General features: G+C 46.0%; 1 protein-coding gene across 1 annotated transcript in view; it reads left to right on the plus strand.

The window, feature by feature from the left end:
• LOC146209570 (uncharacterized) overlaps positions 1-26,493 on the plus strand; it is a 54,488-nt gene extending 27,995 nt beyond the window's left edge. The window contains exons 9-14 of the mRNA XM_084580505.1: positions 1,036-1,164; positions 3,347-3,385; positions 5,768-5,890; positions 17,873-17,911; positions 18,922-18,981; positions 26,127-26,493. Of these exons, the coding sequence (XP_084436631.1) occupies positions 1,036-1,164; positions 3,347-3,385; positions 5,768-5,890; positions 17,873-17,911; positions 18,922-18,981; positions 26,127-26,345 (609 nt within the window). The 3' untranslated portion in view covers positions 26,346-26,493. The remainder of the gene's footprint in view (positions 1-1,035; positions 1,165-3,346; positions 3,386-5,767; positions 5,891-17,872; positions 17,912-18,921; positions 18,982-26,126) is intronic.
• Positions 26,494-27,782: the final 1,289 nt, after the last annotated feature.

Genomic DNA, 27,782 nt, shown 5'->3' on the forward strand with positions numbered 1-27,782 from the left:
GGGTAGAAAGGCGTGTCCCAGAATCCGCACGGCTTTTGTAACTCACAAGGTCACGCGGAATCCATTCAATACAAATTGGCTGCGGTATGCGTGCCGCTAGACAGTGTATGTTTTTGCAGATTTCTGGGCTGCTACGCACGCATCTAAGTAGCTTTGTCACCTGGAGGGTATTAGTGAGCTTACCGTACACGCAGGTATGAGAGCACGTGTGCGGGGGCCACGGAGCGAAACGCCTCTTGTATAGCAAGTAGCTCAGCACAAAAAGAAGATGGAAGTTCCGGTAATGGAAACATTGTTGTCTTATTCAGTGCATACTCGCAAGAGCAGTAAACTGTAGTTGTGTCAATTCAAAGACCTGGATACTTCAATCAACGTAATTTATGATAGAGCCTTGTGGCAAGCGGGTGTCATGTACGTTCCATAATTCAGTCGCGAAATCACGTCGCCACTTTCTGCTTTCTTGGTCGTCGTATGCATATCCATTGGCTTGCTCTCACTCAACTGCATAAAACGTCAAGGAGGGAGAACTACCGGAGGCGGCAGTAGAATGAAATGCAATAAAGCATAAGCATAAGTGCATGTTGCGTGAGAGAGTCTGGCCTCATGCCTGCGAGCATCACGTCGTTGCTGCATCAGTTCATCTATCGTGTTCAGCTGTGCGTTTGCTTGGAGCGCCACGAAGGCAAGTGATGACCCTCACTGCCTCTCGACTTGCAGCTTGACGGCGATCGCATTGTGCCATTGTCAAATGTTGAAATTGGGCTTGATAAAAAAGGCGCTTTTGTACTACTGCTCGCACGAAACGTCGTGCAACCTTTGAGCGGGACCTACGTATTTTAGGAGGGCATTGCTATTCTTCTGGAAAACTGGAATGCTACACGCCTGCACTACTCGCTTATGATGATGATGCTGACGAGTTTCGGGCAATGTCAGTGTTGTGAAATTAAAGAGATAATGGGAGAACGCTCCTTAATATTAAAAGAAAGATTTTAGCTGCGTATAAAAACCGCACACACACTAGCGTGGTTTGCGCAGTGGGCCAAGGAAGAGCTGAACATTCACTACAGCTGCTTCCGAGAGGTGCTGCCTCACCTGCCCAGCCGCGCCCGCTCGGCGCTCTCTTTTCGTCTGGGACTGGACGTTCAACATGAAGCTATGGACAAGGTAAGCTATTCTCGATGACCTGGATACCACATGGCCACCATATTGTAGCTGTGTAGACGCACAAATATAACCTGCTATGTTTAAGATTCAGCGTAGAAGAAGATGAAAGAGAACTTAACAAGGGCTGAGGGCGGAGACAGTCCACAGATGAAGACAAGTCCGCTTGCCGAAACGTTGGCTTGACTTGCGAACTGAGGCTCCCCCTTAACCCTTGTTCAATGCTTTCTCATACGGTAACGTTCAAGTGATATCTTAGATTGCGGAGCCATCTATTTACTCATAAATATAAAAATGGTCTGAATCAGAGACGTAGTTTTGGCGCTGACAGACTGTGAAGCCTCGCATGGCAATACGTGACAATTGGAATGCTTGCTCATTAGGCTTCCGCTCTCAGTGTCTCCTGTGGTTTAGCTGCTAGTAGTTCGTCACATTATCCACGTACCCCATGACCTGGTGCTCTCAGTGTGGTCCAGCGGATAACTGAAATGTTGGACAGGGAATACATCGCCCCGCCAAGAGCAGCGCAGCAGCAGCCGTAATGAGCATGTCTAGTTTCGTGACCAGGTCCTAATACACCCAATATCAGTCCTCATTGATTAGCGTAACAGTACTGAGCACAAGAACCTGTACTGGTTATCATCCTTTCAAAGGAAAAGGGCATATCAAAGCTTTCAACGGCTTATCGCTGCAGATTTCAAGCAAATGACTGCCAAGTTACTTTGTTATCAGCGGTACTTCATCGCAAGTGAAATATTGAGTATCAGCCATATAGCCATATTTTGCCCATGACTGCCGTGTAATTTTGGGCCGTTGATTACCTGTAGCTTCTTCTCCGTCAATTAAAACTTTAGCTTTGCGGTATGTTCGTCTGAATGGACTCAACAAATTCAACAGCCAGGGTGCAGGTGGCCATCATAGCGCAGGTATCGCCGACTATTTGTGCTGCTTATGTCCCCATAACGGTACAGTGCTGCCAGCTGATGTGCTTAACTTTTTTCTTCGAGTGTCGGCACTGCTCGAACGATTGTCCAACGCATGCCTGTCAGTGCACACTCCGCGCAACAGCTTCCCATCTCCCTGCCGGCTGAGTGGGTGATTAATTTATTCAATTGAATGAAAGTTTGAGATTTATTACTTTTATATATGAGGAAAATGTAGCCCGCGCCGAGGGCAGTTAAACTCGTCTAGTTGCTCTGACCCTTCGCTAACTGGAAAGTTTTCGGAGGAAATCTCAGCCCATTACGCAGGTAAATAATTGGAGACCTGATGACGCAGCAGGCGCTTTCACGTGGCGCCCTATCACCGTTTTTTGCGCAGTCGTGCTTTTGCTAGTTCGTTGGTCGCAGCCCGTTGTGTCAGTCACTCAGCGGCAGCTCTAGTGCGCTCGTTCAAAAAACGCATGCACGATTAATGCGATCGTTGCTGTCAGTTTCCGGTGTTTATCTCGGATGGAGCAAGTAATGCCGCAGCTTGGTTCAAGCTCTACGTGCGAATCGCGTGATGCAATCCTTCCATCATCTTGTGACATGCAGTTACCCATTTCACTGTCGCGATACAATCCACAAATCAAAGTGCGACAACCCGTACGCTTTGTATTCACAGTGTCGTACGTCATCCGTCACCCCAACATTTCTCTCTTTCCGTCTCATCACCCCTTTTGCAAGTTTGCCGCCTTGCAACTGAGACATAATACAAACGACGTTATCCAGCTAGGAAATGACAGTATGCCCAAATAAAAAAAAAATAAATAAAAAAAAATAAATTAAGCACGTAATAAAAAACAAGTTAAAAACAAATAAGAAAAAGTAAGATAATATATAAAAATAAGCAGCACAACTTTAGGAAAATGAAAACTACGAAATAAAAGAATTAAACGTACTGTTAAAATGTAAGTAAATATAGTAAGTGAAGTAAGCGTAAAATTATGCCCGTAGGAAGTGCAATGAGATGCAGTACGACCTCATTATGGCACTGTGCCATGACGTTGCAATGCTTTCGATTTTCCGCGCGTAAGGAGACTTGCGTTTACCCCTTGAATTTCGTTCTATAGCTCATCATGTAGTTCGATTCCTGCTTTTCTACTGCTTATAACATGGTGTCGTTATACCACTTATTGCGTTGTACACTGCAATGTGGCTTCCCTGGAGCTTGAAAAAAGCAAACCACGCTCTGTCTCTTGCAGATGCTGCGCTGCGAATCGAGGGGCGGTACGCCAGTAGCGGTAAGCAATCGGAATTTCATTTTGCCTGCGTTTGCGTAAAAATATAACAACATGATTTTCACTAAGAAATCGTTCATGTGCCGTCTCGCAGTTAGCGTGTGTGGACGAAAAAGATGAAACTTCTGACAATTAAGATAGTTAGCGTGTGTGGACGAAAAAGATGAAACTTCTGACAATTAAGATTGATTTTCATCATCAATCTTAATTGATGATGAAAATTAATTGATGATGAAATGATTAATTGATGATGAGAGCAAAGGAGAGTTTACCCAGAACGGGTGCCGTTACCGTGTTAGGCTCCATTTTTGTGGCAGGCTTAATGTTTGCGTGCATAAGGAAATATTTGCTCACAACAATGACATTTAAGAATGCTCCGATATATGTTGTTCAACATTGGGCCAAGAAAACTGGAGCAGATTGAGGACTCAGAAATAAACCATATCTACTCAAGGCGTATCCTTATTGGCGGCCCAATTTCCTGCTCATTATTTCGAAAGCAGCTAAACCTTAATGCTGGCCGAATGCAACGACAGTGCGCAGCGTCGCGACATTAAAAGTTGAGCATAAAACTCTGCCCTATCAGCCTTACTGCAATAGCAGTATCAGCGGCAGTTGGCAGAAATGCCGGAATCATTCGTGGACAGCTTGTCACTGCGTGTTCACCTTTCTGGAAAATGCGATCAGCCTGCAAGCAGCCGCCGGATGCTCTTCCTAGCTAAAAGGTTGCCATCCATCCACACTAAGGTGGACCCTGCACCCTACCCATCTTTCACATTTCCACTTTTCACCCTCAATAAGGCCTACAACCCTGAGAAGCTCATGCAGCAGCAAATGAAAGAAGTGACGGCAAAGTCGAACTCAAAGATGCGACGGGAACGCGAGCTGCCTTCTAGAAGCACCAGTACCACCACAAACACCTCCCCACTGCAGCCCTTAGCTGAGGGGAAACCGTCCTCAATGTACAGAAGCGCCTACCACCCTCCAGGATAAATTCTGCAGTGCTCGTGAAGGCTCGCATGGTGTAAAAGAATCAAGGTAACCATCGAAGGCAGAACCAACTGCTCTGGCAGTTTTCTCACATCAGGAGTGGTAATTCTACGGCCAATTATTTCTTGTTGTAATTGCGTGCTACGGCTCCTACAATGCGCACCTAACCGCATAAAATGTTTTCTTTCTATATCATTCCTATGCCTTTTTAGCTATCATGTTATTTTTGCTCTCCCTTTCACTCTGCTCCGTCTGACTCATAACCTTCCTTCAGGCGTCCACACTTTGTGAGAGACGTCGATAGGAACCGCTGTGGCGCGATTCCATCCTCGCGGTGGTATTTGTCACTTCTAAATTCTAGCCACGTACCAGATACATGGAAAAAGAGCAAAAACTGTACGAAGGAAACAGAACAGACGGCGTTCACTACTAATTTAAAGCTTGATTTAAAGATGAAGGTCTGTATGCAAAAAGCAATGAGCGTGTGCTGAGTTATTAAAAGTGATATTCATCACAAATCAACGGGAAAACAAAAGAGTTCACAAAGAGCAAGCGGCACAAAAACTGAATTTTCGTTGCCTTAGCCCGGCCCTGATAAATTGTTCACAAGAGAACATTTCCAGAAGATGTCGTATATTTCCAAAGTTGGTACGTTCACACCTTGGAAGAACGAAGGGGTAGAAGGTGCCTGCTCAATGTGAAAGAGAACCCAAGTGTTGAATGGGAGCCTCAGTTCTCAAGCCCACATTTGGATACGGGGATTGCCTTCGTCTGTACAGCGCGATCTACAATTAAAGGGTTTATGTACGCCTTTTCTTTCTAAAAAAGAAAACGAGGGATGAGGGAGGAAGGGGGGGGGGAGGAGCAATGCAAAGAACTAGAAAATGCCTCCCTGGGTATGAATTCCTTTTATCGTGGTGCCCACGCTCCCGTGACACGAAACAAGAAAATAAAAAGGCGACGACATTTCCCTGGCTTTTCCGGTTTCGTGATAAGAGAAATTCATAAGAAAGGAAGCATTCTTTCATTCGTTCATTGCTACTCCCCCCCGTCTCCTTATCACTAGCGTTTTCTCTTTGGAGGGGAAAAGCCATATATAAATCTGGCTAGTGATCACCGTGCCGCCCAGGGTGAGACAATTCGCCTTGACGAAATTTTACTCGGCTTGCGAACTGAAGCCCCCCTCAACGCTTATTCATTTCAGTTTCATACACTCACCTTATGAAAAAACGTCTTTTTATTGGCTTTTTAGGTATTGCTGCTTATTTTGCGCTGTGTTCCATTCTACACTAACCCAAATTAGTTCACCGGCCTTTCTTCTGTGTTAAACTATTCGCATGTGATGCTGATACTGTTGCGGTGGCCTTCTGCCCTACGCGCCAACCCCGTGCGCAGTTGGAAGGCATCCAGCGTCCGATGCACATAAGATGCCTAAACGGCATCCGCCGTCGCCCTGCTCAAAGTGCCGAGATCTTCGAGGCCTCTACTATTTACGACAACCCGGATCCCCTACAAAAGGTACGGAACTAGCGCTTTGACCGGTTGCAGAACTTAATCGCAATTCTTTCCGTCATATAAATGATGCTGAAAATCAAAATGATTCCGATTGAGAAGTTGAAGAGTTTAGCGTTCTCTTGGGTAAGAGGCAATAGCTCTATGGATGGCTTCTAGTTCTGCAGGCCAGAGTTCCATATCACGTGACCATAGCTGTTAATATTCACTGGGTAGCAGATAAGAAAGACGACATTTGCTTTTCTTTGCCCGCAGGATATTCACATAATTCTGCCGTGGTGACGTCCTTAGGCTTGCTCAAAGAATGATCCACCACAGCAATACTATAAAACTGCGGCAGTAGAAACTCGGGCAACACTTACCTTATGCGTTCGTGTCACGGATTTCAAGAGAATACTGGGGCCGAAAGAGTTAATCAAACGCCAGCTGTACCTACATGGGCGCTCATGTAGTGTACCACACATACATTAAGTTACAAAAAACACTTACAAACCCTAGCACCAAAACACAAAGTCTAAATGTATACATGCCACACAGCAGCAATAAAAGGATATAAGCGATCGAAGTTAACACTCACAGTTTGGTGCAGATGACTCGGTGTGTGGCTCCAAGCCGCGACGTGGGCTTTGAGGTGGCTCTCAACGATCGAAGGTCTTAGAGGCACTTTAGATTGACTGGCCTCACTGGTAGCGTCGGACGACCTCCAGGTTGAGTGCCAGAAGATACGACGTTGATGTAGAAGGGGATCAACTGGGCGAAGCAGGTGGTAGGTGGTAACCGCGTTGACCCCTGGTTCCCCGGGACAGGCTCATGAACAGTATAGGTAGTCTACGATGCGGTGCCATAGAACATGAGACCACCGGAGCGGCACTCGGTGTTGCCGTCTCTCAGCCGAGGCGTCCCTGACATCCAGGAGGACCCGCTTCTCTGCTTAACTTCTGTGCTGCGTCATCCCGTGCACTTTTGTTGTAGGTGTTGTTGTTTACCGAAGAACATGTGGCGCATACCCACACAGTGAGACCGGCGAAGAATTGAGCAGCAGCGAGAGTTTTAGATCTCCAAAAAGAAAATGATTGGAGGGTAAGAGGAACAGAATGAAAAGGGGAAGTAAATTAAATAAAAAGGAAACATCACACCGAACATGGGTGATGATTGACACTGGTATTTGTAGATCAAGCAATATAAGAAAAATTCAGGAAGGTAGACAATTTAATTCCAGCCAGAAATTTTGCATGGTGGTATAAATTGACTTGTGACTGAAGCCAAGGATAATGGCGCCAAATGTTACTAATATCGGGCTACTTAAACGGAGACTAAGCTGTTGCAATGGCTTTCCCAACAACCATCTCCTCAGTGTGAAGCGGCGGCAAAACAATAAAAAGTGATGTAATGATTCCTGTTCATCGCAAAATGCATAGGCGGTAGAAAGTGCCAAACCAGACCTGTGAAGACAGAAATTTAGGGGTAGAATACGGCGGCGCAGTTTTGTTAGAGAGACCTTAAGATGCCATGAACGGCATAATTTTCTACTCTAAAAATATTTCAGATACAGGAAATCATCAGACAGTAAAATATACCCTGTTTTCGAGCTTAGTAAATGTTGCTCCGAAACTTCGTTGCTGTGATGTATACGCTGTAGCCGGGATGATAGGTAACACACGACCATGGGGGACGCTTTCGCCAGCTATCAGCTCATTTAGTCACACTGTTGTGATGAGGTACTCATACCCCTTGTAGAAGTCTCAAATGTTGAGGGAGCAGTGACAGGAAGGTGTTAAGATTTGAAAATCCACTGCCTAAGAGAGTCTTTAATGACAGCAACTGCAGAAAAATAGGAGCCTAGTTTTTCAGTGCAAATTACCACCTCCAAACACTCCGCTTGAAAAACTGTGTGGAAATTTGTAAGACGCACAAAAAAAGACCAGTCCAGAAGCAGGTAATATATACCCACACCTGCCTTTTGACTGATACGTGCCGGTTGTTATTGTTAAACTAGCTGGAAGGTATCTTAAATTATCTTGTAATATTTCACTTAGAATAAATGGTGATAAATATTTAGCATTATTGGGAAAAATGTCAATTGTAATTTCAACTGACGACTCGCTGGTTTGCACCGGAAGAATGCTAGGAAGGCGAACACTTAAAGGATGAAGGAAATTTTGGACCAGAATTTTTTTGCGGGTCTGGATTTCAGACCCCGCAACAAAGACAGACACAGCGCTGTGTCTGTGTCTCCTTCCGACCTCGTCGTATACGCGCTGCATCGATCATGTCGGAAACCTAAGCCAATGGACACCAAAAAAGGAGGTCGGTTGGCAACAAAAACAGAGATCGGGGAAAATCTAATTTCTGTATCCTCAGGTACGTCGGAGCAGTTACAAATATAAATCTAGATAACAAAAGTAGTATTCGGGCTTCAAAGTTAAGCACGTTGTTGGCCGCAAATTTGGGAAGCCCAAGAATGAAGCAAGAATGAGCGGATGAATTTTGTTAGCTGGCGAATCAGGAAACGACATTTACCACAACTCTAAAATTTGGCGGATGTTCATACGTCATTGAAAAGGCATTACTCTGCACTCCTGACCGGGGATGACTTAATCTGCGCAGCATGCTCATGGCAAGGGCCCCTTTCGTTACGGCAAGGTTAATGTGCTGCTGCCATGTTAAGGTTATCGTCATAAATGGTATCAATATATTTTGAAGACCTAACCAGAAGAGTCAGTTCTTGCTGATATGTTGAAGACAGACTTAAAGGATCTTTTTTTTTTTTTTTAATTATAGATGGTGCTCTTGTTCACATTTAATGTAAGTCGCAATCCAAACAATCACTTCTCAAGAGATTTCAGACACGATTACAGGCACACATAGAAGGATTTGATATCTGATGTAGGCGTTGTAAAACAATGCCATCCGCATACACGTAAATGCGGACTTCGTGATTAATTGGAATTGAGCTCAGCAGTACGTTGAAAAGCGCAGGGGAGAGGACTGCTTCTTGAGGAAAGCCTTTGGCTTGGTTGTATCTGCCAGAATGGATGTCATTTAATGCACAAAAAAGCTCTCGGTTTTGAAGGAATGCAGATATCCTCGCTACTAAATAATGTGGAAGCTGAAGAGTGAATAATGTTGGCAATACAATGTTGTGTTCTACACTATTGTAAGCTTTGGCTATATCTAATATCACCAAAACAGCGAGCTTGTTTGTGCGCCGTGCAAGAGAACTCAACTCTCGAGGTCGGCATGCGCATTCCAGATAGAAAACATTGGACGGAAACTAATTTGACAAGTGGTGAGGATATTATCTTTGCTCACGAAGCCCAAAATATGTAGACGTATGATTCTCTCAATTAATTTTACAGTGTTTGGTGTCAGTGAAATAGGTCTAATATTATCCATAGAGAAGCCATAACCATTGTTTTAAGTAACGGAATCAATTTGGAGAGTTCCCATTCAGGAGGTACTCAAACATGTTTTAGGGAATAATTTACTAGCTCTAATAATGAGTAGGATACTCATGAAAGAGGATATTTATCGTTTTAAAAATTACCCTATCAGGACTAGAAGCAGCTGGTAACCTCATTAGAACAGGAGAAAGCTCTGAAAGGGCAATTTGAGGGTCATGCCTAACTAGATCCACTGACACTACAAGAGAATGAGCGTTAAGAAAGTACAGACAAGAAATGCTTCTCCAGTCCTTTGGCAATTGTTTAAGTCGTGTCTAGTTCTTCATGAGAAGTCATAAAAAAATGCAGATTTTGTGCAGCCGGAATATTTCTCAACTACCATAAAAACACTAAATGTGCACTTCGGTGCCAGATAAATAAATTGGTTCACAGGAAGGGAAAGGCGCAGTAACTGTCACACTTGCTCTGTGGACACCCGAACCGCGCCGTAAGGGAAGGGAGGAAGGTGGGAATGAAAGTGGACAGAGAGAAAGAGGAGCCGTAGTGGAGGGCTACGGAGTAATTTCGACCACCTGGGGATCTTTAACGTGCGCTAGAAAGAGAATCTAGATGTTTAGCGCCATACATGTCTTTCACTATTGCGATTCTAAGTTTGAAAGTAGCGGTGATGTACTTATAATCAGGCCAGGTTTTTGGGCACTAATTGTAAAGGAGCTTCTTCCATACAGCCTTTCTGCATCTGTAATCCCGGGTAAGACCAGCATTCCACCAAACAGCTAAGTATTCCGTTTTGAACTGCGCATTAAGAACTCACTTCTTACGGGAATCCTGAATCACTGAGCATGAGCGCTTTGATTTTTGTTGCTCATCAGGGTTAATTACTGACCCAAAGTAGAGTGCGAAGATAGCTGAAAAGAAGATAACTGCGAAGATAACGAAGATAATTGAGATGTCGCGGGAGCTAAGCGGCAATTTATATATAAAAATGATTTATACGTGGTCACTAGGGTTGCCGCAGTCAATTGTAGATCAGTTATTGGCGGAAACGCTGGGAGTGGCAAAATTTAAATCTAACAAAAATTTCGTGTGTGTTCGTATGAAAGTGGGAAAATCCGAATTTCCACGGGAAAAGTTATGTTAACCAATCGCAAAGGCGCTTACTGCACATCATGCAAATTAAGGTTGCCAGCCAAGAGATCTGAGTTCCGGCAATTAATTAACGAAAAATATAAAGGTCTACTATCCTGTACACCTCAAGGCAAATAATCATTCACTAAAGAAAACGGACAACACCCTGGAATTACAAAATTCAGAGGCAATAACTCACAATCTGCAGATAACTGGAAATAAATCTTAACCCCGAGACAAAATTTCGAAGAAACGAATGGAATTAAGCCTCCTCATTTTGACTGGCGATCTTGTACGTTTATAACCGTGGCATTTATAGGCATAATCCTTGTCGTGGTCGTCTTCTCTCCTCCGCCGATCCCCACTTGCCTCGTCTTTTTTAACCTTCACTGTACACGTCATCTTTATTGACGTCGACGTTTTCTTTTCTCCATGCAAACTCTATTTCTTCTTTTTGGCCCAATATATGTCACTATTCCTTGACAGAAAAAATATGCGCTTTGTTTGTTGGGCACAGAATTCAAAACACTTTGGCTAAAACTGACAGTACCGCAGAATGCTATTTATTGTGGCCGCCATATGAAGTGCTCATCGCCAACATCGCTATATCCTGTTATCACTGTAAAGTTGACATTTTTCCTCGATATTTCGCACATTTCGCCGGCTCTCCCAGCTAATTAGGGTACTCGCTAACGCTCACTATTTCACTTGTCATGTAATAAAAATTTTCCTAGTTCTGCCGAAAACGTATGCCGGTACGTTGATAAGGAATATATTTAAAATTTTGTGCGTAGCGGACCTAGGCTGAGACTGTTCTACACTTCACGGCCACATAACATTTAGAAAACCAGTTCCTGTGACATTGCCCATCAGTGGCTTTTTGCTGTCACACCGGCAGTGCTGAAATTTACAACGCGGGCTACTTATCTTTGTTTGTCCATTTATTTCTACGCTTGTATGGTTTGCTTGTGTATTATGCATACTTGCCAAATGTTTTAAAAGCAGAGGTGATTAACCTTCCGGGCTCGGCAATTGCTCCTAAATAACGACTAAATTATTAAAGGAAACGATAAATATATGGAAGAAAATATCCGATCAGAAGAATTATTGAATGAATGAATAAATAAACTAATTAATTATTGAACATATGATGACCTCAATGAGAATATGAATCTGAGTAAATAAAAAATAGTTAATGAATAATTATGTCATAGGTTTAATTTAATTTAAGAACGAGTGCCTCTCCGGTAGTCATCCGGACACGAAGTGCAATTCTTTAATAAACATTTTTCGAAGTCTCTGGTGAGGCACACCGTGTGAATAATGTAAGCCGTTCGACAGTTTAGGGCTGCTCAGGCTACCAAAATAGTTGCTAGAATTCTAGAATGATCATAATTTATGTCTGTGCTAGTTCAACCCTCACGCGCAATACTGTGCAGCTGTGGTCGAAAATCACAGCTGCCAGGACGGTCAAAATGACCATTTATTACGGGTGCCAGTCCTCGGCCACAGTGTAACGAGTACCATAGCTCGTTTAGCGGCATATACCGGGCATTATTGGCAGCCGTGAGGCTGTGAACAACTCGATCAATCATCTCGACCATCACGTATGTCCCTTTATACGAAAATAATGCCTAGCCCTTAGCAAGCTGAAACCCAGGAGTTCTGGGCATATTTTGGGAACCGACGGCGTAACCGGTAGGCAGCTATAGAGTGGTTCACGGGGCCAGCCTGGGGCACAAGGGTTTGCTCGGCCTCCCATACATAGACATGGCAGCGTTGAGATACTGAGTGACCTATATACGCTACCGCATCCTGCACATAAAGACGAAGCTGAAGTGCAGCCGGGGACGGGGGCCCCAGGTGGCCACCTTATCACAGGTGGCAAAGGCCAGCCTGAGGTGCAATTTACTGCTTTTAGAGCGCACAATTTAGGCGCAAATTTCAGGATTACGCGTTATCGCTACTGTCCGCATTACCGGCCGCGAGCCAGCCGTAGCAGCATCTGGCAAAGTGTAGAGCTGTTTATCTCTTTCTCACATTTAGGGAGATGATAACCGGCAACGAATGGCTTAGTGGCTTATTGGTGTGGCGAGAGTTGATGCATGCGCAACCAGAAGCTGGTTGCTAGAAGAAGAATTTGAAGGGGGCCGGCTACGGTGGAAAGAGAAGGCCAATACTAGTTCCCAATGACGAGAGGAATTCGAAGTGTAATTACCGCAAAAACAGTTTGAGATGAGAGTGAAGGAAGGGTGTAACATGATGATTAGAATGAAAGGGAGAGGAAGGGGATGTGGCGGTAGAAAGATTTGTTGTTTGTGGGGTGTAACACCCCAAAGTGACTCAGGCTATGAGGGATGCTCTATTTGAGGGCTACGGAAATTTCGACCACCTGGGGTTCTTTTAACATGCACTGACATCGCACAGTACAGGGGAGTCTCGCTTTTAGCCTCTATGGAAAAGCGGCCCCCTAGGTTGGGATTCGATCCCGCATCCTTGGGCACACTATTCGAGAACCCTAACCACTGCACCATCACGACGGGGCGCGGCTGTAAAACGAGGAAATCCGCTGCAATAGAGAGGAAGGTGGAATCGTAGATGGAAAGTAGAGGAGAGCAGTTCAGCAGGGGTAGGCGAAAGGGGTTGCGTATAGTTTGCGCCGTGGTGAAATATGAGTGCGCAAAAGAGGAACAGTTTTATTTTGTTCTCCAGAAACAAACGAACATAATAATAAAAAAGAAGCAACATTCACCAGCAATGTATTATCGAGCTCAGAACCAATTAGGCAAGAAACGGTGCAAAACGTCAAAAAATAAATAAAAAACACGATTAAGTAAAAAAATAACATAGTTCGAGTCCCAAAGAGGTTAACGCATGCCTCCGAGTGGCAGCAACCACAACTGCAAAAGAGAAATGCAGGAAACAAACAGAAGAAAATAACAGCATCAATAGGATTAAATGACAAAAACAATAACAAAAACGTACGCGGAGAGAGACGGACATATGGCACACAGATATATGAGATGAAAGAGGCACTGCAATGAGATATTAGACTAGAAAACTATAAGAAAGGTTACCAATCGTGCAGCAAAACAGTGTAAGTAGAAAAAAAAAACAGTTAACAGAGAAAAGGAATAATAAATATGGTAATAAAAAGCAGGCATTCGCAAATCATATACAAACTTTTCGTATGTTTAGAGGACTAAGAATGGGCGAACAGGAGGGGCAGGAAATCAAGCGAGCCAATCTACGGCTCTGTGGAAGTAGGACTGCGAAGAAAGTATGAAGAAAAAGACTACAAGGAGGAGAAAAAAAGACAGAGAGCGACAGAAGGCGCTACCAATTAAAAAAATGATTGAAAAAACGCAGACGAGACAGATAAAAAAGAGATAACAATCGAGGACATAAAGATAGAAGAGGCTTTCATCACTACACCGTGTTTACACCATAGCCGAAGAGACGCGGTAAGTAGGCAAAATTGAATAATATGTGGAAAATATGAAGAAAACACCGCTTTACCCAACAGGAGACGCATAAAAGACAAAAAAAAAAACAAAAAACAAAACGAGTACACTTGTAAGTCACATAATAGACGCTATAGAAGAAAAGGAAAAAATCCATATATGCCTGTATGTATATAAAACGTATGAGAAAGTTTGCCAAATGAGAAAGTAAAATCATTAAAGAAACAAAAGCTCCAGAGTTCATGTCTGGAAAACATCCAAGAAGGTGTAAATTTTCCTTGTAAACAAAAGAGGAAATCAATATTTACTAAGGGACGTGCTGATTGCGCCGATACTGACGGCTTCTACTGACACCGACGACCTAAGTGCACCGCAAAGAAGTCATGAAAAGATTAGATTCAGTTCGCGTAAGTCTGCATGCACCGATACGCCGTCCGAGACAAGCTCGACAAGATGCGGCGTCTACTCGCGCTTTTGTGCCTACTTCACGCAATCACGCATAGACGTCATCGTTCAGGTCTAGGCTTGCGTAAATTACATGATTATATTATGTTGCCGTGGCACAGATCACGGGGCTTTCCGTATACAGCCATCAAGAACTGAAAAAAAAAAAAAATTAGAGGATCTCTCAGATGTCTCTTAAGAGGAGAACTGCGAAAGCCCACCCTTCCTCTCCTATCATTTGCTTCTCATCATTTGCCTCAGTTGCGGTCATTTCAAGTCGTCATTTGACATATTAGTCGTTTCGTAGTTGTGTTGAGTCATGCCTTGTCATTGCAATCATTATCACTCATAGCTAAACATTTTTACTCAGTTCCAATCGGTTACAAGTCGTCGTTTGACATATTGATCATTTCGTTGTCATTAGCGGTCATGATGGGTCATCCCTTATCATTGTAGTCATTACCACTCATCACTAGGCATTTTACTCATTTCCAATCAATTGCGGTCATTAAAAGTCGTAGTTTGACATATTGGTCATTATAGGTTATTATCAGTCAGTATTGTTCATCATTATTAGTGATTAGCCTTACTCATTATGTCTATCGATGCCTATAATTTTCATTCCTTAACTATCACCATCAATTGTTTTCGTTATTAATCGTCCTCCTCTCATGACCGCTATTTGTGAGGGACACATTAGCGCACAGACGCGACGCACAGCTCCCGCGCAGAGATTTTCGCTTCATGAACCCACAAATGTTTTTGCCTTAAAAAAAGCAGACATTTAAGCTGAGCCTTAAGGGCATGACGCGATAGCAGCATTTGGCCCGCGGGGGTGCTTTCGAATTGAGAAATAGAAGTAGATTAGGAAATTGCATTTCAAACGCGCTTTCGAACATGGAACGCGGAGTCCTCATCTGTCTTGGCAGCGACGTTCTGATGGAGGTCCGGTGGGCGGTGGCAGCTGCATACCGGCTCCACACGAAGTATTCAGACACACATCAATTGTAAGGTTACAGCGACGCCTTTTAGACTGAACAAGATCTATGCGCTTTTGCGTAATGATTTAGTAGAGACACTTAGCACCGCTTAAGTAATGAAGGCGAAAGGAAAGCTTCTCGCGCGATGTGCTGCCGTGACATCCAACTCCGACGATGGATGGATGGATGGAATATAGGAGCGTCCCCTTTGAAACGGGGTGGTAGCAGTAGCTATCATGCTCATTTTTCTCCATATATCTTAATTATTGATTTAGAATGGTTAACTAAACCATCATTCTATTTATTAAATTTTGCTCCTACATTACTAACATTATGTCACTTCTCTGCTTTTAAGCCACCAATCTTCCAGCCGTTTTTTGCTAGTTTCCAGCGCCGGTTTATTCACCCGGCCACTGTTATCTCTAAACCCCAGAGCTTCAGGAACAGTGATTGCGCCTGCATCAACTTCCGGATGGATACCATTGCATTCGAGTATAATATGGTCAATTGTTTCACTGGAGTTTCCACATACAGCACATACGTCATCTCCATTGTTAAAATTTTTTTTTGTAGCTGCGTGTTCTAAGGCACCCTGATCTAGCTTCAAAAAGCTAGATCAGGTGCTTAGCTAGATCAGGTGCCTAGCTTCAAAAAGCTAGACTAGAGGCGCGCGTCCTGCGACGCGCGCCTCTAGTTGACTGCTAATGCGACGCCCTCTGTAGACTTAATGGTTGTCTGTTGACACCCTCTACACCAATCCACCTCTTCTGACGGCACCCTCTTAATGCTCTTCCTCTGAAAACGACAAAGCCGCTAAGTCACGAGGTGTAGTGTGGTGATTAAGGTATGAAATTAGAGATATATATGTGGTCGTTTTATATCCCAGTTGAAAACTAGACTAGGATATCTAGGAAGCGGACTGGTGCGACATATGTTTGGTTTGGTTTGATTTGTGGGGTTTAACGTCCCAAAGCGACAAACGCTATGAGCGACGCCGTAGTGGAGTACTCCGGAAATTTCGACCACCAGGGGTTCTTTAACGTGCACTGACGTCGCACAGCTCACGGACGCCACTTCGTTTCGCCTCCATCGAAAAGCGGCTGCCGTGGCCGGGATTCGATCCCGCATCCTTGGGAACAGTAGCCGAGCGCAGCTCCACCCCGGCGGGTGGTACGACATATGTGTGAACGCTGCTTGAAAAACTGATGCATCAAAATCTTAATACGAAAGAGAAGATATTTGGTGCCATGTGGAGTCCATTAGTGATGCCGCACAACGAAATGGTGCGCCAGAGGCGATAAGGGTAGGGAGAGGTCCTCCCGCTGGGGTGTTTGTGCCTCCAATAAATTCATTTGCAAACTGGGGTGCACGCCGTTGTCCCACTCGCCGCTTAGGTGGCGGCAGGACGACTGGAGCAATAGTTTTTTGTTTTCCTTTTTGGTTACCTCGCAAGGCCACTTTGGTTTTTGTGCCAGTTTCGGTGAACACTTGCTGCCTACGCCTCTCATTGACCACGTAAGGCTGTCGTGAGGGCAGAAAAATTCGAGACTTCTATCTACCGTTACATAATACATTTCTTTCTCAATTTTTTTTACCTCAGCACACCCCAAAACCAAAATACCTGAAATGCGGCTTTCAAATTTCGCTTTGTCAAACCTTAATCGTCTCCCAATTATTAGAAGGTAGCATGTTCACATAGTATATGACTTCACGATAATAATATATGCGCCAATTTTTTGTCGTCCGGCGGATAACTTTTCTGATGATAATTTAAAAAACGCGCCGCAATTTTTTTTTTTCAGTTTGACTTTGTTTTGAGTGCAGGACATATTTAAGCAGCAAAAAACTTGAACCACTTGTATCTAGATCATGCTACTTTGGAATTACCCTCCTTACATTGTCGTTCCCACAGGTAACCGCGATACATTTCGAGAGTTGTTCAACCATTACTCACCATGATACTATTTATCAAATTTACTACGTATTTTTGGCTTACGGCTGGTTCCGTTCAACTGTCACACTGTGTTTCTTTTTTTTTTGCAGTGTGCCGTTTTCAATTATATTTCTGTGCTATATTTTATAGCATATTTCTCATTTAGCGATTGGCGGTTACTTCTCCTTTCCTGCGCTGTATTTTCGCATGTTAAGCTTTGATGTTATGAACTGTATGTTTAGACTATTTGTGAGCTGTGAGTTGATTTTTCTGTCTCTTCGCTCCATTTGTGTCCAATTCTTCTGTTTAACTCTAGTCTGTAAGTTTACTGTAGTTACATCTTTTACACATTCCTCGAACTACTGTGTGTAAAGTATTTTGAAGAAACAAACGTTTTGAAATGCAGAATCCGCCGTAATCTTTTTTCTTATAAACTTATAATGCTACGGGAGCGCATTTGACTACGTCCATCCCCATTTGCGGCTCGTTTCTATCTTGTAGTCCACTTGAAGGGAGATATGGCGCAAAATAGGATATGGTATATCGACATATACAGAGAACTTCAGGTGAATGTGTTTAGCCGCAGTTCTTTTGAGATGAGCATATTCCTCAAATCGAATTCAATCTTTTCGCAGATGAAACTCTGCGTCGCACATAAACGCGCCTCCAGTGAGGTAAGTGCAACATTTCTAACCATAACGCTGTTTTGGTGACGTGTTTTTCATCCCTGCTTTCAAAAAACGATCGACAATAAAACTTATTACGATATAAGTTTAGCGACCTTTGCAGTCGTACGATAAAATGAGGTTGACGCTAGCCGTAATTACTTTCAGTCTTAATCCCGTTCATGTGCTTAATTGGTGAAAAAATAAGTCAAGCCTTTCCTTAAGATTCAACGTCGTGTCACGAAAAAATGGTTGAAGTTTTTTTTTTTATTTAGTGCTAGTTTAATGGAGTGATATAATGAGGGCTTACCGAAATAGAAAAATACGAAACAGAAATTTGAAAAATGGTAACGCAAGGGAGCGCGAAAACGTGACGCAGTGGCTGACAGCTTCCGCATTCTATGGATTTAAGTCAACCTAAGTCTGCAGCGCTCGACACATAAAAATTCAATGTTAGTTTTTAGGCACATATAATCGAGTAGAATATTTACTGATATAATCGGTAGTGATTTTTTGGACATAACATTTTTCGGCCGGCACGCGACGTTCATGTAGATATCAAAAAGAGATGTAAAAACTTCTGCTTACAAATGTTCGTCAAGCAGCATCTTGCTGAACGCGGTTAGGTCTCGAAATGTATTTCATAACTGGAGCCTCATGAGCCAAGGTGGCCTTTCCGAACAAGGAAAAATTTGAGGATTCCGGTATGCTGGACGAAAAATGTTTCGCCTTACTTAAAATATCCCTACACCACACGTTTGGATTTAGGGCCCTGCCCCGCTGTTTTTCGTCGTTCTTCAGCTGTTCAGATTTGTAGTAAATGAACAGAGCATTCTTCTCATCCTTCACGGTTAGCATGTACTAAGATTACTAAGGCGCCAGAACAGTACTAGTTATGTAAAGTACTTTCTAAGTCTGTGCCTTAGAATGGTGCCCCTTTCAAATAACTTTTATGCTCAGTACTTGCTCGATAGCGTTCTTTTCAACTCTCGTTTCTTTACCTTCTTCTCATTTAACAGGCCTTTATGGAGTACCGACAAAGCCTCAAGACGCAAGAAAAGGAGAAGGCAATGATAGCTGTAAGAAGGCACTCTTTATTTTGTTTCACGACCATTTGGCGATTTGCCAAACCCTAGCGAGACTAGCCTGTTAATGCGTACTTTAGACCACTCAGAATGCAGCACGCATAAGACAAGAGGTTAGTTGGATATCTACAGATTTGTATATTGACATGTAAGTAAAATATGCCAGGAATGACGTCGAGATACATAGAAAAATTTTCATTTGCTCCTTTGGGTTCGTGATTGTAAAATTAACCGAACAGCATCGCGCAGGAAGTCACAAAAATGTGGCGCCAAGAGGTTTCAGCTTCGTATGATCAACAAGCGAGAACATCGCAGTCACATAGTTATATGTAATATTGACACATGCCATTCATAGACGACGAGGATTTGAACGAGCGATTCGGAGAAGACGACGAAGCGAAACGGTGCTCCGCTTTTGTGCTGCCCTGACTGACTGTTGGTGTTCTTCGGTGCCAGAGTGCCAGAGCGCCTTCTGTGTAACGTTACGTTACAAATCTGGTGGAGGTGCTGGGTATCAGTCCAGTCCTGCATAATCAACCTGCCAATACGGAGCTTACCCCCGTACATCAACGCCTCGGCCGCCGCCTACGTGGAGAGCCCCCTGAATTCGGACCCCTTCCGGCCGCTACCAGGACGACGCACCCTCAGACGGCCGTAGAACCTGCTGCAATGACATCTGAGAGCGGGCTTCCCACCCATATTCTGTGTCATCAATCGCGAACACCCCCCTCTTTTCATGGCGACGTGTTCGAGGACGCCGAGGACTGGCTTGAGACCTACGAGCGAGTCGCTCGTTACAACGGGTGGACTGATGAGCGTAAGCTCCACAATGTGTACGTCGCTCTTGAAGAGTCTGCACGGACATGGTTTGAAAACCATGAGGCAGCCTTCCCATCCTGGGCAGCCTTCTGTCGTGATTTCAAAGCCACGTTTCCTAGCGCCGACCGCCGGGAGCGAGCAGAAGCTGCGCTATCACTCGCGCATTCAGCGCCAGAACGAGAGCGTGCGTATGTTCTTTGAGGACATGACACGCCTTTTCAACCGTGCAGGCCCACAAATGCTAGAAGATAAGAAGCTGCGTCACCTGATGCGGGGCGTTAAACAATAACTTTTTGCGGGACTGGTGCGCAGTCCACAACGCACTGTGGCGGAGTTTCTCAGCGAGGCAGCGACCATGGAGACAACGCTGCAACACCGAGCCCGTCAGTACAACCGTGACGTGAACATCATTAGGTCCAACGCACCCCCTGTACATGTCGGCAGTGACATGGACTCACTACGCAATCTCATCCGTTCTGTCGTGCGGGAGGAACTGTAAGCGCTCCGGATGCCTTGCAACACAGCATCTTTTCCTTCATTGGCTGAAGTCGTCCGGGACGAGGTGCGTATGGCAGCTCAGCAAGTTGCTGACGTTCCCCAGCAGCGCGTTCCTCACCAGACGTTTGACGCGAGGCCCACCTACGCGTCCGCCCTGAGTAAGGCTCCCCTGCCGGACCATAGTATCAATGCCGCAGCTCCAGCAATGGAGCCGCAGGGTCCCCGCATGGAGCACCTCGCATGGAGCCGCATGCAGCCTCGCTACTCCCCTCCGCCAATCTACCAGCCACCCCGTAAAAGTCAAGTATGGCGGCCACGGGAGTGTCGGCCCCTGTGCTATCATTGCGGGGAAGCCACTCACCTTTACCGGACGTGCCCGTACCGCCGCGTCAACATGCGGGGTTCCGCCTCGGAGGACCTCTACCCTCGGAATACCGAACTGCCTACTGAGATTGCAAGCGACCTTGCAGCGCGACAGTATCCCGTCACGTCCGGTTACCAAGAGCGTCGGTCTACGTCCCCGACGAGCTACCGTTCGACAAGTCCCCACTCTTCCCGACGCCGCTCCTCTCCAAGCCCTAGCCGGGAAAACTAATACCAGCGGCCTTCAAAGGCAGGGTCGCTGATGTCGGGAAATGTGAAGATCCTCCGTCATCGCCAGGCCGACCCGACGAGATTTCGCTTGTGTCAAGTAGCGACAGCATCCGGCATACTACCTCCGATTTATGTGTAACGATTGATGGAGTGGATGTCACCGCGTTACTCGACACTGGGGCCGATTATTCAGTAATGAGCCGTGGTCTCGCCCGAGAATTGAAGAAAGCTTTGACACATTGGTCCGGCCCGAAAATTCGCACGGCGGGAAGTCACTTGATTGAACCTGCAGGCAAGTGCACAGCGCGGGTCGGCATCCGTAGTTTTGTGTATGTCGGAGAATTTATCGTGCTTCCTGAGTGTTCGAAAGACTTTATCCTTGGTCTAGACTTCCTGCAGACCAACGGCGCTGTCATTGACCTGAAAGAAGCGCGTGTATCCTTTTCGACGAAACGAGCCGTGGCGCGCATTGAAAACAAAGATCCGGGTCTGAACGTTTTGCGTATAGTCGACGATGACGTGAGGGTTCCGGCACGTTCTAGTGTGTTGGTTCTTGTAAAGCATGACTTATTCCACGATTACGAGGGCATCGCGGATGGGCACCTTGCGCTACTACTCGAGAAGGAATTAGCCGTTGCTCGAGGACTCGTACAACTCCAGAACAGTTGTGCTACTGTCCTCCTGACAAATTTTGCTAAGGAGATGCGGCATCTCGCCAAGGACACGGCTGTTGCCGTCCTTCACGATGTTACTGCCTTGCCTCATTTATGCATCGCCGGTGCGAACCCTAAAGAAGAGGCGGCTCCTTGTCATGCTCTGCAAACCGTTAAAATTAACCCCGACTTGAGGCCCGATCAGAGGAATCTTCTATCGGCTCTTCTGAGCGATTTCGCAGACTGCTTCGCCACAGGCTCTAAGGTCGGTCGTACTCCTGTCGCCAAGCACCGCATCATCACCGATGAGACCACGTTACCGGTATGCCAGCGCCCGTACCGGGTTTCTACTAAGGAACGTGACGCTATTAAAACGCAAGTGGATGAAATGCTTGCGGACGACGTGATCCAGCCTTTGACGAGCCCATGGGCGTCGCCAGTGGTCCTTGTCAAAAAGAAAGATGGCACCTTGACATTCTGTGTCGATTACCGAAAATTAAATTACGTGACTAAAAAGGACGTCTATCCGCTGCCCAGGATTGATGATGCCCTCGATCGACTACGCGACGCCAGGTACTTCTCCTCATTAGACCTCAAAAGCGGATACTGGCAAATCGAGGTGGATCAGAGAGACCGAGAGAAGACTGCATTTGTGGCGACCGGCGGCTTATACGAGTTTAAGGTGCTTCCGTTTGGTCTTTGCTCTGCACCGGCCACGTTCCAACGTATGATGGACACGGTTTTATCAGGTCTCAAGTGGCAGTCGTGCTTGGTGTACTTAGATGATGTTGTTATTTTCTCGCCTACTTTCGAGCAACACTTGGACCGGTTGCGCATCGTGCTTCAAGCACTCAAAGGCGCGCAACTAACGATCAAGCCTGAGAAATGTCACTTTGCTTTCAAGAAAGTAAGCTTTCTGGGCCAGGTTGTCCGTGAACAGGGCGTTCTCCCTCATCCCGAGAAGACTACCGCAGTGTCAAATTTTCCACGCCCCACCGACAAAAAGGCACTTCGACGATTTCTAGGTCTTTGTTCATACTACCGACGCTTCGTCCAAGATTTTTCTAAGATAGCTGAACCTCTGACAGCACTAACCAGAAAAGACACACCCTTCCTGTGGGGAGACGATCAAGAACAAACCTTCCAGGAGCTTAGAAGCCGCCTACACAGACCCCCAATACTCGCCCATTTCAATGAAGACGCCGCAACCGACGTACATACTGATGCCAGCAACTTTGGCCTCGGCGCGGTACTCATTCAGTGACAAGGCGGAGTGAACGTGTTATCGCCTACGCGAGCTGAACACTCTCGTGATCGGAGGCGAACTATTCGACAACGGAGAAGGAGTGCCTTGTGGTAATCTGGGCCATCAGCAAGTTTCGACCATATTTGTATGGACGACCCTTCCGTATTGTAAGCGACCATCATTCCCTGTGCTGGCTGGCAAGCCTTGAAGACCCGTCTGGACGCTTAGCTCGTTGGAGCCTCCGTCTTCAAGAGTATGATGTCACTGTTGTCTATAAGTCGCGACATAAGTACCAAGATGCGGATTGCTTGTCACGCGCGCCATTGGACTCCACTGCAGTGGAAAACGCCGACGATTTTCCCTTTATTGGGGCTATTACCCAATCCCATATGGCTGACCTTCAACTCAAGGACCCGGAGCTGGCGCCGCTCATCGATTATCTGGAAGGACGCGGTGGTAGAGTACCGCTTGTTTTTCGTCGTGGCTTGCAGTCATACGCTTTACGAAGTGGAGTTCTCTACAAGCGCAATTTTGAAAGATCAAAAGAGACATTTCTACTCGTGGTACCTACGCACCGATGGCATGACATCTTAAGCGCTTGTCATGACGAACCGTCCGTCGGCCACTTGGGAGTTAGTCATACGCTTGCAAGAATTCGGGAGAAATACTATTGGCCGAAATTATTACCTTCAGTACGATCTTACGATAAAACCTGCCGTGATTGTCAACGCCGAAAGACTCCACCCGTGAAACCAGCTGGATTTCTTCAGCCGATCGCTCCACCGAAAACTCCTTTCCAACAAGTGGGGATGGATCTTCTTGGTCCTTTCCCGAAGTCATATAATGGAAAGCGTTAGATTGTTGTCGCGACAGACTACTAGACCCGATATGCTGAGACCGTGTAGCTCACCAATGGAACTGCCACCGAAGTAGCAGAGTTTTTTGTCCACGACATCGTATTGCGTCATGGCGCTCCGGCTGTTATCATTACCGATCGCGGGGCAGCTTTTACGGCCCGCCTGACTAAGGCTGTACTGAACCTTACACACACTAGCCATAGACGGGCCGCGGCATACCACCCGCAAACTAATGGCTTGGTGGAATGGCTAAACAGAACTTTGGCCGACATGTTGTCTATGTACGTGGATATAAAGCATATGACCTGGGATCAAATCCTCCCATATGCCACGTTCGCATATAATACGGCACTTCAAGAGACGACGCAGCTCACACCCTTCGAGTTTGCTTCGGCCGTCGAGTGACCACTCCACTGGATACAATGCTGCCCGTATACACCGACGACGAAGATGAGCTTGACCTGGACATCGCTTGTTTTACCCAGCGTGCGGAAGAAGCGCGGCAGCTGGCAAGGCAGCGCGTATACCTACAACAGCAACTAGACGCTGACCGTTACAACAAGGGACGGCGCTTCGCTGCCTACGAGCCTGGAGACTGTCTGGATTTGGACACCCGTTCGTCATCGTGGGCTCTCTGAAAAATTGCTGCGCTGGTACTTCGGTCCATACCGTGTCCTCCGCCGCCTCATCGACGTTACTTACGAAGTTGAATCCGCGAACCAAGATCCCTCAAGCCGCAGACGACGCAAGTTCACTGATGTTGTACACGTCGTCCGGATGAAACCCTACCACGATCGCCCCGCTGACTATTCTTGAGACTGATGGCGCCCCGTTTTGTGTTGTGGTATCCCATACCAACCTAGCATAATATCTGTCAGCTCATCGCATCAAGCAGCATTTGCAGCATCGAGGCGATGCTGCCAAGAAGGGGGGCAATGACACATGCCATTCATAGGCGACGAAGATTTGAACGGCGATTCGGAGAAGACGACGAAGCGAAACGGTGCTCCGCTTTTGTGCTGCCCTGACTGACTGTTGGTGTTCTTCGGTGCCAGAGTGCCAGAGCGCCTTCTGTGTAACGTTACGTTACAATGTGCACACAAGACTAACACGAATGAAACATCGCAAACAAAGTGGTGTGGCCTCTGAAACGACGAGGAGAGAGTTTGCCAGCTTCGGCTACCCGTGATACTGTGGACAGCTTCACTAAGCCTCTGTATGTAAAAGGCGAAGCTTGTTGCGAATGCCAGCGTCGACGTGGAGACAAAGAAAATTTAAACATAAGTAGTTTAGCAGTGTTACATGATTTTGTTCTATCTTTAACACATTTTAGGATCGCGATTTCGCCACTTGACACATGACACATCTTTCGCCGAGATCGGACAGATAGATTAGAGGACGATAAGAACGAATGGCATCGAAGTTAAGGAAATGTTACATTGCCCCAAGCTTCATGCAAGCAACGAAGCTTCATGCCCGCAGGCACGCGCCCTCAGGCTTGCATCGATCCACACGGCGATGGCCACTGAGAACGTCTTTAATGTCATCTTACCCTCACTTACACTTCAGCTGCGTAGTAAATGCGTGACAGTAACTCGTAGGCCTCTTTCATTGCTTTTAATGTCCGGCCGACAAGTCTTAGTACGATGATTGATGAAGAAAGAGGATAAGATCAAAATCTTACTAACGGTCAAATTTCACGAGCGTTGCGAATGGTTGTGGTTTCTGTTGGCCAGTAATAATCGGTGGTTGCTTGTGAGGGCAGCTTATTTTGTGTAATAGCGGTGGCCGCTAACATAAATGATAGTGACGTTTGGGGAGATCAATGGTCGTTTTTTTCACCTCACCGAGCGCGGAATCACGTTATACGCAGTCACGTACATTACAATCAAAGATGTCGTGCACTTGATTATGGAATAGATGTGGCGGACCAAGACTCCAATCGGCAGCCTAACTCTAGCGGAGAATTCAGTAAGGCTAATAAAAAGTGGTTTGAGTTTGCTTTGAACTTTCCCGCTGACGCGGTTTGATGCTTCATTTTGTTCAACCGTGTTGTTATGATAGCTAGGTTCACTGAGGCCAGGTTGCTGAGGGTTTGTGTATGAGCATATTTTCAGAGGGCTATTAAATTCGTCCATGGCTTTCCTTAAACGACATCATTTTACAGTGGTACGGTTTTCCACGGAATGAAGCATTTGGTCAAGGCGGTTTTCAGAAAGAGAGCGTAATTACTGGGAACAACTTGCGCACGACCTGCATTTGAAATATTGTCAGTGATATGGCAGGCCAGATGAGAGATCGCCAATTTTAGGTATGGTTTGTATGGCGATGGGGGGGGGGGGGGTGGACGTGCGCTGAGTTACCGGAAAATTTGACATTATAACTTGTGCGGCTTGTGACCAATTTAATTTCAGTTTTTTTGCTACTTTTTGTGTTTATTGCATTACGCCCGCCCGCTCAACTTCCATGCAGAACTGCTACAAACAGTATTTAGGCAGTGCCACTGATGCACCTCCAGTCTCAGGCAGCACCGAAAGCGATTCCGGAAGCGACTATAGCAATAACCTGGAGACCGAAGAGGTGACGCTCCCGACACTTACTACCGTCTCTCCAGACCTGAAAGAAGTGGAGGTGACCCTCGGTCCCATGACTACCGCAATGGGCGATCTGGAAATCGTCAGAGCTGAATAGTGAGGTGCCATGCTTGCTGTATTCTTAGTTGTGAGCTGGGAATAAAATACAAATATCACTGCAACGTAGGGTCTCGCCGCGGTGCCCATAGACATCTGCGTAACTGGTTATTGCACACAAAGCTTCGCTCCAGTTTTGTATAGGTACGGTGAATGAAGGAATATACTGAGGAAATAACGAAATCACTTTGTTAGGCTGAACAAACACGGTGTGGGCAATGTGGTGCGCTCAGCAATGTTTTCAAATTGATGTGTACCGAACAAGTTGTATTTCATGTAAGTGATGTTATGTTCGTTGTTCGGCAGGTACAGAAGCAGAAGACGAGAACAGTAGACGATGATCTGATGATGGTCAGGAGGAGATATATATTTACAGATGAAAAATACTATTTACATTGGCAAACAGTTACAGTAACAAGTCACACAGACAACTGCAACTTAAGACAAAATAGACTCTCACACAGAGAAGTCACTACAAGCCCTTACTTTTCTACCGAGCATCTCGGTTAAAGCCTAGGGGCTGTATATACGTGCTAAGCACGGAGCCTCAAACTTGACTGACAAACATGGTCCGAGGACCGCTTTTTGATGACAAACATCAACAAAGGCCCGAGGGCGGTCACCTTCGGTGATCCGCCCCGAAAATAAAGCAGCCAGTCAAATTATTCAAAAACATGCCACAACCCCCCTGGGTTGGGAATAATCTCGGACCCAGGTCCTTAATTACTTCCAATAAAAATACAACATTCAAAACACACACTCTTTCCACTCGCCGGTTCCCAAACCCTCTCACACGGCGCCTGTCTTTGCCTCCACTCCTCAGCGTGTTTGCGACGCGACCTTGCAGCTGCGCCTTTGTGAAAGAAACGCCGCAGGGGATCACGAGACGAGGTCGCTCAGCCGTCCCGTTCGAGGAAAAGGGGGTGGGGGGCACTGTCCCCGAGCAGTGTACAGTCGCCGTCGCACGGAATGTCCCGGGCACAGCGGGAGAACGCTGGGCTGATTGCCTACTTCGGGGGGGGGGGCAAGTGTCGCGCCTATTGTCGCCTTCTGCTGACCGTAAGCTGGTTCGCAGAAGCGTGCCACTGTTGATCCCGGCTGCGTTCGCGTCTTGGCGACGCCTCGGGGCGAAAGGGCGAAACAAACCAGCCTCCCGTGCACCCCGCGAGCCCGCGCCCAAGAAAAGGGGAGAAAAAGAAAAAAAAAACAACAGCGCTCGCTCCTTGGCCTCGGCGCGTGGGGGGGATCAACCGCCAGCGCGACTCCACGTGCGAGTCGCGTTTCACTGCGGCCTTACACGCCCCTCCCAAGAGGGTAAATGAGCTTGGAATCCGGTCATTTCAGCCTAATACAACAAAGGCCGCAACAACCCGCGAAGAAAACAAAAGATGTAAGACACTTCGCACGTGAATGAAACACCAAACGAAACTCGCGACAC

The sequence above is a fragment of the Amblyomma maculatum genome, chromosome 1 (assembly GCF_055883805.1).
Source record: "Amblyomma maculatum isolate TAMU_Amacu chromosome 1, ASM5588380v1, whole genome shotgun sequence".
Taxonomy (NCBI): domain Eukaryota; kingdom Metazoa; phylum Arthropoda; class Arachnida; order Ixodida; family Ixodidae; genus Amblyomma; species Amblyomma maculatum.